The 13,869-nt window shown below is 54.8% G+C and overlaps 2 protein-coding genes across 6 annotated transcripts in view; both read right to left on the bottom strand.

The window, feature by feature from the left end:
• The window catches only part of CNOT1 (CCR4-NOT transcription complex subunit 1), a 68,466-nt gene extending 63,490 nt beyond the window's left edge, over nucleotides 1–4,976 (bottom strand). For 3 of the 4 annotated variants that reach the window (XM_071757133.1, XM_071757130.1, XM_071757137.1), the window contains exon 1: nucleotides 4,791–4,926. The gene's annotated coding sequence lies outside the window, so the exon portion shown is untranslated. Of the gene's footprint in view, nucleotides 1–4,790 lie in introns of all 4 variants that reach the window. The other variant, XM_071757135.1, reaches the window with a different exon arrangement.
• A 2,729-nt stretch (nucleotides 4,977–7,705) lies between these two features.
• SLC38A7 (solute carrier family 38 member 7) lies at nucleotides 7,706–13,192 on the bottom strand. 2 transcript variants are annotated; one of them, XM_071757120.1, is made up of 10 exons: nucleotides 12,703–13,192; nucleotides 12,293–12,491; nucleotides 12,060–12,204; nucleotides 11,360–11,458; nucleotides 10,583–10,640; nucleotides 9,925–10,039; nucleotides 9,064–9,211; nucleotides 8,785–8,984; nucleotides 8,487–8,541; nucleotides 7,848–8,390 (listed from the first exon to the last, which is right to left on the bottom strand). In XM_071757120.1, exons 1-10 carry the CDS (start codon nucleotides 12,967–12,969, stop codon nucleotides 8,288–8,290), a joined length of 1,389 nt encoding a protein of 462 aa, XP_071613221.1. In that variant the 5' UTR covers nucleotides 12,970–13,192; the 3' UTR covers nucleotides 7,848–8,287. The 2 variants fall into 2 exon arrangements, with proteins under 2 accessions (XP_071613223.1, XP_071613221.1); XM_071757122.1 differs by lacking the exons at nucleotides 8,487–8,541; nucleotides 8,785–8,984; nucleotides 9,064–9,211 and having other exon boundaries at nucleotides 7,706–8,390; nucleotides 12,703–13,105.
• Nucleotides 13,193–13,869: the final 677 nt, after the last annotated feature.

The following is a 13,869-nucleotide window of genomic DNA, read 5'->3' as shown; positions in this document are numbered from 1 at the left end:
GTCCTGCAGCAGTGTGACTCCTTCTGCAGGAACTCCACAGGAACATCAGGGAGGCTGAGCTGGGGACAACTATAAAAAAAAAAAAATCTTTTGCCCTCTCTCTTTATAGAAAAGTTTTCACTCAGAACTACAACTTATTTGACAGCTGCCTCCATTTTAAAGCATTTTCTCCTCCCAGGTGGGAAAGAATCCCCATAGGTGAGAACCTCAGTGGGAGAGGCAGCAACACTGCTCTGGAAAGGATGAGAAGGTTTACATGGGGTAAACTTACCCTCCATCCTTCAGAGAGAGCAACAAATCCTGTCAGAGGGAATGAAGGTCATTCTGCTCTCTGGGAAAAGTTTATGATGTTAAATAAGAACATGAGTAAGCTATTTGTGAGGGAAGTCAAATCATCAACAGACCTCCAGACTTTCATTATGCAACAGAAAATCCTGAGTACTCCTGGAAGCCAAGGTCCTGCTCACACAAAAGAAAACTCTTTGCATCTCCTGAAAAAGTTTTTCAAGCAGTAATACTGAAAACATTCTTCAGAGACAAGGCAGTTGGGCTATAAAGGAATTTCATAGCATGTTTAAAACTGCAAAAAGAACTAGAGAAAACTTCCAATTTTTCTTTTCTGTAGATCTGACAAGCTCTAAGTCATTACCTTTACTTACAGCTTTTAAAGCCCAGTGTTAAAGAGCTTTGTAGGTAGGGGGAAAGGCACAGAAGTTAAAGATTTCTCAGCAGCACAATACCCTATTGTTTGGGTTTTTAAAAATAGTTCTTTTCCTCTTTTGGAATAATCTAAAAAGCTTCACTGGTGCATGCTTTGCAAGCTGTTCTGACTGGCAATGTGTATCACACAGACCAACATAAATCTTCTGAAAAAGAGCACCATGCCACAGTGCTTCCACCTACAAAGCCACCACCAGGAGCTGGGAAGGGGAATTCAGTCCCTCGGAGCACCAAACTTCAGCAACCAGCCTGGAAAACTCTAGGGCTTGTTGAATTTGGGACTCAAGAATGGGACACAAACCAAAAACTCAAACCAAATCATTCTTAAGGTCAGAACTGAAGTTGCAGAGTTTGCCTTTCAGGCTTTGAAGGAAGTAGAAACATTTATCTGGGTGTTGTTCCTCAGACTGACAGAGCAGAGCCATCACACCTACACCCCCAAAAATCAAACTTTTAAAGTACTGGAACTCTTGAGTTGATGTCAGTCATAAATCTGATTCTCTCTGAACAGCACTGATCCCACATCCCTGCTCTTTTTTCTTCCAAGGAAAGCAGGGGCTGCCACCTCAGGACACTTTCAGTGCACAGAAACACAAAAAGCTTTGCCACTTTCCAGCTGTTCCAGTGCCACCAGAAAACTCAAGCTGGAACCAGAGCTCTTCCCTTTCAAGGAAGCAGAAGAAGAGCTGGAGTAGACACCAGAACTCAAGGACAGAACACAACAGCTGAAGGAAGCAGCTTCCTATTTATTTTCTAAATATATGGTTAGCACAGAATGGATACACAGAAAAAAACCTGGGAACTCTCACAAGCATCAAACTAAGGGCACTTCAAGAGTTTCAAATGGTGCAAGGTAACTTCCAGGAGGAGATAAAAATCAGGAATTATGGGAGCCCTGCCCAGAAAGCAGGAGTGCACAGGTACACTGGTCATCCAGCACAAGGATAAAATTCAATTTCTGCAGCACTGATTAAGAAAGCTATGAATGCTATGCAAAGCAGACTGTATTTTTAGACACTTGTATTTTTAGTGGGAATCAATCTCCCTCCACCAGCCTCAACAAGAAGCTTTCAGTTCATGGGGCAAACCCTGCATATTTACAGGTTCAGAAAGTTCAGGCTCCAGATGGAGTTAAAAACAAAGAAACCAAACAAAAAACCAAACAAAACAAATTAAAAACTTAAATTTGCTGCTAAAATGAGCTACTTTCAATTACAGTTCCTGTCATACAGTAATGGATAAACTATCAGACATGGGACCTGGGAGCTCTTCTGATATTATCATTTTATATTGTGCAACACAGATGATTTTTAAAAGGTAGAAATTATTTACTGAACTCCACAGCATTACATCACCTCAAGGCTTTACATGGTTGTCAACAGGCCACCAGCAAAGCATTTAGCACCTATTTCAACAGCAGAGTTCTACTGAGCTATTAAAACAGAAATGGGATCAAATTTTAGGCAAGAATCCCAAAATTAGAAAATAAAGAGGGTGAATATGCAACCAGCAGCTGGGTTTGACAAAAACACTCCCTGCTAACCTGAAGCAAATCACTAGGGAGTAACTGAGACTTGCTGCTGGAAATGCTAAAGCTGAAGTCTTTCAAAAACTGGTAAACAGCCTCACAAAGAAAGTGATTTCAAAGCTACTTGAAGCTTAATTTAGGATTATTTTTTTTTAGACCATATGTTCACTGATTAGGTTACAAACTCCTGTCAGAAAACATCATGTAAAACATGTAAAAGCACCACCCCTAGAGCTGTTCTTCAGAACACATTCTCCTACCCCTCCTCAAACCCATGCAGACACAGAACTCATGGAAGAGCAGCACATCTCCCACAAGTCCCAGGGGAAAAGGGTTCCAAGGGAGGAAAAGTTTGGAGTTACACCACAGTTACATTAGATTTCAGGTTATCACTTTGAAATCTACAGAGAGAAAAATCATCCTGTGCAAGTGAGTGTAGCAAACAGTGCAATAAGCTACTGATTGATTTGTCCAGTTCCAATTCAGGTGTTTCCTGGAAATCCACACCCAATTCCCATAAACCCAAAACCAGGATGCTGGTGAGACACAGCAGCTTTAGTTCACAGAGAGATTGGCCAAACTAAGCTCATTTCTTTGTGCCATTCCTTAAGTTTTGGAACCAACCTGATATATATCAGGCAGGCATCCATCATGATGACAAAGCCACTTCAAGCATTTTTGTCTTTTTAAAAAAGCTTCCAAGAAACTCTCACTTCCTACTTTTCCTTCAGCAGGATAAAGTTTCAGCTGGAGAAAAGTTGAGAGAAGTTAGGGACCTGCTCTTAAAGGCTTCATGCTGTTTTCCCATCAAAAAATCTGGTTTAGAACAATTAAATGCTATTTCAAAAGGCAAAGGAGAACAGCAGCATTGTACACCAGGGTTAGTTACAGAATAAAAGAGAAATCTGGCTAAAATAGTTATGTCCTCAACCATGGTTCTCAGTGGTAAGAATTCCCAACACAATTTAGCAATGATCCCTGACCAGCTCACAAAACATCCCTGTTCCTAAGTTATGTCTGCACAGTTTCTAGTGCACTTGCTCACCTGAGCACCAACAGTGGCCATTTAAATTTAATTTCAGTGTTAATTAAAACGACTTAAAGTGTCCAGGAGCACTATGCCAAAAAGATAACAGGATTAGGTGTTTCTCTGCAGAGCAGAGAGGTAGATACCAAGCTTTCTGTGACTTGGGTTGCACAGATCAGGCCAATACAGAGGATCAGCAATTAACAACAAACTTAAAAGCAGAAAACCAGAAAAAACAAAGCAGTAACAAGCCTGGAAAGGACAAACAAGTCTATTACCAACAAAGTTTGTTTCCTGGTTGCAAGACTGTCACCTCCCCAGGACTCATCCTGCCTATCACGTTACTCAGTGCCGCTGTAGTTAACTTAAAAGCAGGAAACATACTTTAGAAACAGGAAACACTTAAGTTGTGGGTGCTAAGAATGACCTGGCAGGTGTCACACCTGTTTTGTTACCTGCTTAAAAGAAACATCCCACTGACAGCAGATGTTAGGCTTCATTCCACCTACTGGCATCCAGAAACATTTTTGAGCTCAGGATATACCAAACAAACCAAATATTCTGTTTTTTAGTATTAACTCGTGTTGTAAACAGTCCAAACTGGGGTAAGATGATATAAAACTCTAAGGGCTCACTAAACTTACGGGGTAAAGAGAACTTGGCACCACTTTGAGTTAAGAGAACCGTGGCAAAAGAGTTTTCTAACAGCACAGCATCACTGCTCTGTCTCCTTTCGGAACCAGCCAGTCCATTCTCACCGGGCCGCACGTTCTCACCAGAGGGACGGCGCTGAGAAGCGTTTCTTCCGTGTGCTCTGCAGGCAGGTTGTGTCACCGGGTTATTTACCACAGCTCAGTGCTCGGGGGCCACTCGGTTCCTCCGGGTTAAGTCACCGCACCGCCCATCTTCCAACGAGACCGCCGAGCCCCAGGGCAGGCCCGGCACCGCCTCGCTTCCCCGGGGCTCTCCGAGGGTTACCGGTCCACACAAGCCCGGACGGAGGAGTGCGATGAGCTCCCAAGCCGAAGCCTTCCCCGCCGCCTCAGCCGCTGAGGGTGCGGCTGCCGGAGCCGCCCTCCCCGCACCCGGAGCCGCGGGACCTGCCGGGCACAGCCGCGCCGTGACGGGCCCGCGCCCAGGGAAAGCCCTTCCGAGGGTGCTCGGCTGCTCCTCCTACCGATCGGAGCCCGGCTGAAGGAACGGGCGGCGGTGCCGAGGCAAAGGCCGGGCCGGGGACCGGAGGAGGCCGGGCCGGACCGGGTCGGGGCAGGCCAGGCCTCAGGGGGCCCCGCCGGGTGACCCACACGCACCCCGGAAACAGCGGTCCCGAGCGGGCCTCTGCTCCCGGCCCCGCTCCTGCCCTCTCCCCTCACACCCAGCCCTGCACCTCCCCTCAGCCACACCGGACCGCGGCTCCCCGAGCCCCGCCGCCCCGGAGCTCTCACCCTTCCTTCCTTCCTTTCCCCCAGCAGCGGGGCGGCCGGGGCTGCGCTGGGCGCGTGGGTGGAATCTCACCTCAGGGGCCGTGTGGGGGTGTCCGGAGCGGGGCTCTGGGCCGGGGCCGATCGCGCTTTTCTCCTCTCGGCTCCGCCGTTTACCTACAAAATGGCGGACGGGGTCGCGCGCTCACGTCGCGGCCTTTCCCCTCCCCCGTCCCCTCGCGGCACGGGGTGGGAGGGGCATGGGGGGCGGGGCCTTAGCCACGCCTCCCGCCTCCCCGTCGAGCGGTTCCTCCAATCAGAGCGCAGGCCCTACAGCGACTCAGCCAATCAACGCCCGTCGCTCCTTTCCCCCCCACCCCTGCCCGGCCCCGCCCCTCCGCGAGGAGCCAGCTCTGCGCGCCCATTGGCCGAGAAAGGGCGGGGCCCTTCCCACGGCCGCGGCCAATCAGCGCTGCCCGGGGGTGGAGGCGCTCGGCACCACGCGTGCGCACTGAAGGTCGACCCCGTCTGGCGGGGCTGACCAATCAGCGCGAGGCGGGAAGGGGAAGTGGCGGGGAGCGCCAAAGGGCGCGCGGAGCCGGGGGGGGTGGAGTCCCCGGCCGAGTGGTGCGGTCCGAACCCAACCCCCCCCTCCGCGCTGCCGTGGTACGGCCCGGGCAGCCCACACACACCTCCCCCCCCCCGCAGTGCAGTGGTACCGCCCCAGAACCCGCGTTCCTTCCCCCCCCATCCAGCAGTGCGATGGTTCCGCCCGGGAGCTGCAGCTCCTCAAGATGGCGGGGGGGGGGGGGGGGGGGGGCAGCACTCACCGCCTGCCTGAGGCAGCTCCGGGGCCATTTTCATAGAATCCTAGAATGGGCTGGGTTGGAAGGGAGCTCAGAGCTCATCAAGTCCAACCCTTGCTCCACTCCCCCCGTGGTTCCCAGCCCATGGCACTGAGTGCCACATCCAGGCTCTTTTGAAATATCTCCAGGGATGGAGAATCCACCCCTTCCCTGGGCAGCCCATTCCAATGCCTGAGCACCCTCTCTGCAAAGAATTCTTTCCTAATATCCAACCTAAACCTCCCCTGGCAGAGCTTCAGCTCTGCCAGGGGAGGTTTAGGTTGGATATTAGGAAAAAATTCTTTAGTCCATGCCCTCTTGTCCCACTGATATCTGCCCAAGCCCCCCCTGGCTCCAACCTCCTTTCAGGGAGTTGTAGAGAGTGATGAGGTCTCCCCTGAGCCTCCTCTTCTCCAGCCTCAACACCCCCAGCTCCCTCAGCCCTTCCTCACAGGACTTGTGCTGGATCCCTTCCCAGCCTCCTTGCTCTTCTCTGGACCTGCTCCAGCACCTCAATCTCCTTCCTGAGCTGAGGGGCCCAGAACTGGACACAGGACTCAAGCTGTGGCCTCCCCAGGGCTGAGCACAGGGGCAGAATCCCTTCCCTGGACCTGCTGGCCACGCTGTTCCTGAGCCAGGCCATCTGCGTCCTCCCTGTTCCCCGCTGCCCTTTGGCCCCCTCGCTCCTTCCCCCCTCAGTACCGGGTTCTTCACCTCACGCCTCCGGACACCTCTCGCCCCTCAGCTGTGTCCCCGCCCCGGGGGGGACAGCACCGGGATCGCCACCCCTGGGCTGGGTCCTTGGCTGAGGAAGGTTCTGGGAGGTTCTGGCAGAGAGCTCCGTACTGAACCCCCCCTCACACACACACAGTGTGCACCCCAAAGCTGGGACAGCCGGGGTGGGGGTGTTGGGGACACAGCTTCACCCACCCCCCCTCCTCAGGAGCATCTCCCCGACCTGTCCCACCCGCCCCACGCATCACTGCCCCCGACTCCAGTTCCCTCTGCACGTAGCAAATACAGGTTAAAAGGCCGTGTTTTGGCCTTTTTTGTTTTTTTTTTTCCTAAACAGCAGCAGAAAGGCAGAGAAATGGCCACACCACCCCTGTGCCTCTCCTAAACCCCCGGGGAGACGGAGGGAGCCCAGCAGCTCCCCGGGTGACAGCCAAGGACGTGGGACACCCATGGCACCGCAGCCACTGGGTACAAATTCCCACTTTTCCGTGGGGGGAACTTGGCACCTCCTGAGTCTTGAGCCTCCCGGTCCCCAGTGGGCTCCGTGGGAGGAGTCCCGGGAGGAGAAGGGGCAGGGGGAGCACCCTCTGAGGCAGGAGCCGGGGGCAGTGGGCAGGCAGGGGCTGGATTTGGGAAAAATCCAGGACACCAAGGTTGGAGGTACCTGGGAGAAGGCAGGAAGGGAACTCCTGCCAAATATCCCTGCTCTTCCTGGGGTTCTTCCTCCTTCTCCAGCAGGGCCACCTCCAGCTCTGCATCAAGCACGAGTGGGGAGAGATCAAATGGCTCCACGTCAGGGAAGCACTTGTGTGCTGTCCTCCCACCCACTGGTTCCAGAGAGACAGAGCCCACCTGAAAAATCCGGAGCACTCCATGGTCCATCCTCCCCCATGACAACCAGGGCTCCTTTCAGAAGATTCAGGAGGAGCAAAGCCCACGGTGCACAGAGCTGGGCTGGACCCTCAACACAGACACAGCGATGGATGGAGATGAGTTCTCCCTCCCCCAGGGTTTTAGAAGCCAAACCAAGGAACTCCGAGACTGAACCAGAGCAGTTTGCTGCTGAGGTTTAACTCCCCCCAGCCAAACGTGGAGCTGGGGAACTGGTGATTCCAGTGAGAGCAGAAGTGAAGTTATCCAGACAGGTGATGCACAGCCCCAGCCCCAGAGAGTGTAAGCAACCAAGGAACCAATATATAACAGATTGATCAAGACTGCTTTATCCCCAAAGTGTCCCTCAAAATCTGGCCTAGTCCCATTCTCTGGATACCTTCCTGACTGGGAATTTGGGGAATAATTTTATTCTAGGGTGGTGTCTCCAGCCACAGCACCTTCTCTAGCAAGTGAGCAACTCCTGGCAGGGGAACCATTGCACCAGGGTGTCCCTATCCTGGCCCTGTCCCCATTCCCCATAAAAAAAAAGTCAGGCTGAAAGTGATGATCCCACTTTGTAACAGAAAGCACATCCCAGGCAGAGGGAGAGGTGAGAGTAGGGACAGAAGACTGGCAAGATGAGAGTCAGGAAAAAAGAGCAGAGTTCAAGGCAAACACTGACACAGAAGAGGACAATGTCTGATACACATTATTTCTAGTTCCCTTTATGTAAAACACACTCTCCCACCAACGCTGGGGGGAGATGAAGCTGGGGAGAGGAGCTCCACCAGCAGAGGGGCAGGCTGGGGAGAGCAGCATGCCTTCCCAAACCCCAACCCTGACCCCTTGGGGATGTCTAAGGTAGGGATGTCCATGCTGGAGGGACAGAAAGGGCTTGACCTGGACTCCAGGTCCCTTTGTAGTGATGCTCACCAGGGAGTCAGGGCTGAGGGGAGAAGCCTGACTGCCTGGTGTGTTAAGACAACGAGATTCAAACCCCCAGAGAGCTCCTTCAGCCGAGCCCTGGATGGCAACACTCCTTCTGGATCTTCCCAACGTGGTTTCTCCCCCCTTCCCTTTGGTCCTAGGGGAAATCTGCATCCCCACAGCAGCAGTGTGGTCCAGCCCACGGGAGAAGTCAGGCTGTGAGGTCCATGAAGATGGCGTTGGCAGTCGTCTGGCCAAAGATGAAGGCTCCAAGGGTGACCATGAACACCCCATAGCTGACCTGGGCCCACCAGCTGCAGAGGCAGGGCAGGGGGTGTTTAGAGGGGACCTTCAGCCTCACCCCAATATCCACAGGGGAAGTGGGGACAGAAGCAGCACACTTTGCTTACCTGATAGCCCTGGTTTCTTGGATTTCAGAGAGCTTGGCTTGAATCAGGCAGAGCCCTGCAAGGCAGAGGAGGCAGATTATTCCCAGGCAAGGGCTGAGCAGACACCCCACAAACCAAGGAGCCACACACCCCATGAGATAGCAGAGAGTGTGGTCAACATGGCTGAGCTACCAACCCACCCCACGCCACCCTTTTTCCCTTCTCTAAAATCCTCCTGGTCTCCATCCTGCTTTCTCCCTATTGGAGACACAAGGCCAAGAGACCTCCCCCGGCCTCCGAGCATCTCGGGGTGCCCTACCTGGGAAGACAAAGATGAAGCAGGCAGCCAAGCCCCCAATGACAGAGATGACTTTGCCAATGTCAGGGATGAAGAGGGCCAGGAGGAGGGTGAGGAGGAACCAGCTGATGGTCTGAAGCAGGCGCCTCCTCCGTTCCCGAACCACGTCCTCCTCCACTGTCACCCCGGTGTAACGGAGCCAGAGACCCTCCAGGACAGCCCTGCAGGCACAGGGTCAGGCCAGGGGGGTCCCTGTGCTGCCCCCACCACCACCCCCCATGTCTCCCTCCCCGTGCTCACCGGCCACAGAAGTGCAGGATGGGGTAGGAGGTCAGCACACAGAGGATGATGAAGGCCCGGGCGAGGGCAACAGGGATGTCATTGGAGGGGTAGGACAGCAAGATGTCCTGCTCCACACCAGCCCCAAAGGTCAGGAAGCCACAGACACCTGCCAGGAAGGAGACAGCCAGCAGGGGATCATAGAATCATAGAATCCTAGGGGTTGGAAGGGACCTGGAAAGATCATCTAGTCCAACCCCCCCTGCCAGAGCAGGGCCCCCTAGAGTACATCCCCTAGGAACGTGTCCAGGAGGGTTTTGAATGTCTCCAGTGAAGGAGACTCCACAACCCCCCTGGGCAGCCTGTTCCAGGGCTCTGTCACCCTTACAGTAAAAAAATTTTTTCTGATATTCAACTTGAACCTCCTATGCTCCAATTTACACCCATTACCCCTTGTCCTATCACTGGTCACCACTGAGAAAAGCCTAACTCCATCTCCCTGACACTCACCCCTTACATATTTGAAAACATTGATGAGGTCACCCCTCAGTCTCCTTTTCTCCAAACTAAAGAGACCCAGCTCCCTCAGCCTTTCCTCATAAGGGAGATGTTCCACTCCCTTAATCATCTCAGTAGCTCTGCGCTGGACTCTTTCAAGCACTTCCCTGTCCTTCTTGAACTGAGGGGATGGGGACAAACCTCCTGCACGTGTGTCTGAGGGACCAGACTCAGATGGGTTGTAGCCCGGGTCGCATCACAGCGGGAGTGAAATGGACACCACTCCCTCCCCGCTCTGTCCCTGTGCTGCCCAGAGGGTCCCAGCCCTCCAGAAGCTCCCAGCCCCCCTGAGGATCATGCTGCACCCCCATGGCATCCTCTCACCAGTGCCCGTGTAGACGAAGAGAGCGATCACCATGGCCACTGTCACCACAGCCCCCCAGGTCTTCACCTCTGGCTGCTTCATGCTGTTGAAGACGGGCACGCTGCTGACGTGGCACTGCCAGGGACATGGAGAGAGCAGGGATGAGCTGGAGTCCCCTGGCAAATCCACTTTGTCATCAACCAGGACCCCCAGGTCCTTCTCCACCAGTCTGTTCTTAGCATCAGGGTTGCCCTATCCTAGGTGCAGAGTTCAGCTGCATTATTATTACTTGATTTTTAATTGAGGCTCTGCTCTGCTCAGCCCCCCCCTGCAGTGCTGGGTCCAGTTGTGGAGTCCCCAGCAGCAGAAGGACACAGAGCTCCTGGAAGGTGTCCAGAGCAGAGCCACTGAAATGCTCAGAGGGCTGAGCAGCTCCCTGGGAAGCCAGGCTGAGGGATTGGGGTTGTTCAGCCTGGAGAAGAGGAGGCTCCCAGGTGAGCTCAGAGCAACCTTCCAATATCTGAAGGGGCTCCAAGAAAGCTGGGGGAGGGCTTTGGACATGAGGGGTGGGGAGAAGAAGGTTTTGGATGAACACCCCAGGGAGTATCCCTGGACCACACCGGTCCCTGCCAGGTGGTGGAAAGGGTGAGAAGGGGAGGTCTGGGCTCGTGGCCTTACCTGGAAGCCAAAGCAGATGGTGGGCACAGCATTGAAGACAGCTGTCCAGGTGGAGGGGCTGGTGGGAGAGAAACACCCACCCATCAGGCCAGGCACCCTCCCCAGTGCCCCTGGGGTGCTCAGCAATGGGCTCGCTCCTCTGCCACCCCACAGCTACTGTGTCCCCCCAGCCAGGATGGTGCCTCTGCATGGAGAGAGGTTTTTCCAGGGCCTGGCACTCTGCTGAAACTCTGGGACAGAACCAGCCAACATTAATGATTTACCAAAAAAAAAAAAAAAAAATTACAGTTAAAAAATAAGGATTTACCTGGGCAGTGCCCAAAACTGTTCTGAACTTTGCTGTGCCCTAAAATTCCCACTGGGTCCATAAATGTCTGCAACCCACAGCAGAGGGGACAAGCCACAGGGTGCTGGCTGAGGGAATAACCAAAATTATCCTACAAGAGACACAGCCCTGGCTGCTGGCTGAGCACAAGCACTGCACAGGGAACTCCAGGCCCCTGCTGGATCAGAGTGAAAAGTCCATCAGTGAAAAGTCCATCAGTGAAAAGTCCATCAACTCTCCCAAAAAACCTTTGATGGAGACCTCCAAGAGATCTTTTTCCTCTCCTTCACCACCCCCTCTCTGTAACATGCAGACTTGCAAACACTTGGGAGCTTTTGGCAGCTCAGAGCATCCCCAGGCCCAGCGAGGGGACTTGTGAAGGATCTGTCCCCAGGCTTTGCAGCCCACAACACCCTGATGGCCACCAGCAGCACCAGCACCCTTGCACTCACCTGGTGGGGATCTCCACAGGCACCAGCTCCTTGTCAGGCCAGATGTACTTGATGATAATGACTGCTGTGACATACCAGGTGCCAATCACACTTAGGGAGCTGCAAGAGGGGACAGGAGACCATCAGTGTGCTACCTCCTTGCTCTATGCATGGTCTCCTCCAGCCTCTCCAGCCCCATCTTCCTCCCTGCACAGCTCAGGACACCTCACTCCTTCCCATCAGGACCACCCCTGCTCTCCCTTCCCGGGGGGATATGCCAAACACTGTCACCCACTGTCCCCAGAGCAGATGCCAAGACAACCCCACATTGCTCAGGGGCTGCTGATCCCAAAGCAGATACCAAGACAACCCCACTGTGCTCAGGGGCTGCCCTGTGCAGCTGGAGCTGCCACCCAGACTGGGACCCCTCCTGGCTCTCCCTTCTGCTGGATGGCCAGCTCCCAAGCCAGGGGACATCACAGTTGAAAGCACCTCTCCCTGCTTCCTCCAGCAAGAAGAAGGGAGGGACACAAACCCCGGGGTACAACACACAGTGCTCAGCAGCTCCTCTGCTTCCCAGATGGAGAAACTGAGGCGGAGATGTCCAAGCCCTCAGATACACTGCTACAACCTTGGTGTTTCTGCTCCCCATTCCCTGGGCCTGGGGGTGGGTGGGTGGCTGCTGGCTGGCTCCCAGCACTGGAGGACCCTCCCCACACACCTGGCATATTTTTGGAAGCCGATCTCCTTGGGGATGGAGAGGGGCAGGATCAGGAGGAAGGCAGTGATGCTGATGGTGAACTTGCGGTCCGTGTACCAGCGGCTGCTCCCGGATTCCTCAGGCTCCGTCACCAGAGCAGCAATGACTGTGGGGACAAACGGGGTGGCCAGGTCGTTGTCCCCTTCCAGCCAAAGGGACAGCAAATGGTTATTTTTCCTGTGGCACTCACTTACTCTTGTCCTCCTGGTCTCCGATGATGATGAGGAAGGCGATGCAGGTTCCGAAGGTGTAGATGGCGATGGCCACCTCACACAGCACCCCGGGCACCTTCCCACACACAGCCCACACCACCTCCTGGTAGGTCCGCTCGTTGCTGGCCTGTGAGCAGTATGCCAGGATGACCAAGCCTCCAATGATGAAGATCAGCATGCACTGGGGTGGTAAAGAGACAGGGAGGGGATACTGAGGCAACAGCCTGCCCTCAAAGCCACCCCAGGCAGCCACCCCTGATCTCTCCGGTGCACCTCACCCAACAGGGATTCTTCCCAGGAGCCAGGTCCTCCCCGAGCCCCTTCTGAGGCTCCACATGTCTCCTCCACACCCCTTCCCCAAGCAGGGGACCGTCCCTTCTCCACCCTCTCACCATCTGCAGCGTGATGCCCACGGCCACGCCGCCGGCCATGCTGAAGGCAGCGGGGAAGTTGAGCAGCCCGGCCCCGAGGGCAGCGTTGACCACGATGAAGACAGCTCCCAAAGCTGACGTGGCCCCCAGACCATTCCCTTGGCTCTCCCCACTCTTTGGCAGCGTCTCCACGCTGGGGCTCTGCAGAAGCCTGGCCCGTTCCCCGGCGTCAGCGCTCCACTCCCAGTCCTTGTAGTCGCTGTTGATGCTCCCGGAGCCCTGAGCCATTGTCCCTCCTCGGGTGACACACACCACGGTCCACAGCCCACTAGTGCTCCTGCACTGGGCTCAGCTGAGCACCTCGAGGAGGCTCCTCTGCCAGCACTGGCTCCATGGGGCCACAGCAGCGTGGGGAAGAGGCGCTGGGCTGGAAGGGGATGGAGGACTGGGTGTTAATGACTGCAGGACCCACCGAGCCCCTGCGGCACGGCTCGCTTCCTGATTTCCAACCCCGATCCCTGCAGGCTCTGCGAGAGCTGCTGTGCACTGGCTGCTGGGGAAAGGTCAAGACTGGGCTCAGCAGAACAACCCGTGCACGCAGTAGGAACACCACATAAACAGGAAAAGCAGGACTGGCCCCATCCAGGGCACCCCCAGGGTGACCATCGGCATGAGATGGCTCAGAAGCCTTTGGACCTGGAGATCTGGTGTTTCCAGCACTGCAGCCCTTTGGAGCTGGCCGGCCCAGATCTCATCCCAGTGCATCCCAGATCAAGCCTCCCAACCTGGCAGGGCTTCACGGGGACCTACACAGCCAAGGGAAATTTCTTTCTTTCCTGTACAAGATGTGTCCAGAGACTTCCTGGCCAGCCCACCCTGTGCTTCCCGGCTATTTAATCCCACACTCAGGCTATGAATCCTCTTCAAAGATCTCTGGGGAGGGGGAAGAAGAACAGCTGCCCAGGAGCATGGGGAGGAAAGATCCCAGGTCCTAGATTCCCAGGCCGGTGAGTCCGTTGCCACGCGTGGGTCGGCTTTGCCTGACGCCCCCACCCAGGGCGGGAGGAGGATGCTGGAGGCTGCCCGGCTGCCCCTTCCTCCCGGACAAAGCTACCGACCCGGCGACAACCATGAGAGCGACAGCTTCTCCAAGGGTGGCTCCGCTCCGCACCGCACGGCCCCGTCGGG

Source organism: Heliangelus exortis, chromosome 13 (assembly GCF_036169615.1).
Source record: "Heliangelus exortis chromosome 13, bHelExo1.hap1, whole genome shotgun sequence".
NCBI lineage: Eukaryota > Metazoa > Chordata > Aves > Apodiformes > Trochilidae > Heliangelus > Heliangelus exortis.
Note: the sequence above shows the minus strand (reverse complement) of the source record. Positions and strands in the feature narration are given on the sequence as shown.

Bases quoted from the DNA above. Each gene is read 5' to 3' on its own strand.
- SLC38A7 (XM_071757122.1), bottom strand. From the start codon at position 12,969: ATGGCTCAGGGCTCCGGGAGCATCAACAGCGACTACAAGGACTGGGAG. The intron at 12,492-12,702 runs GTGAGAGGGTGG...TTACCACCCCAG, and splicing joins TGGGCATCACGCTGCAGATG to TGCATGCTGATCTTCATCAT. The intron at 11,459-12,059 runs GTGTGTGGGGAG...CCCCTCTTGCAG, and splicing joins GGCTTCCAAAAATATGCCAG to CTCCCTAAGTGTGATTGGCA.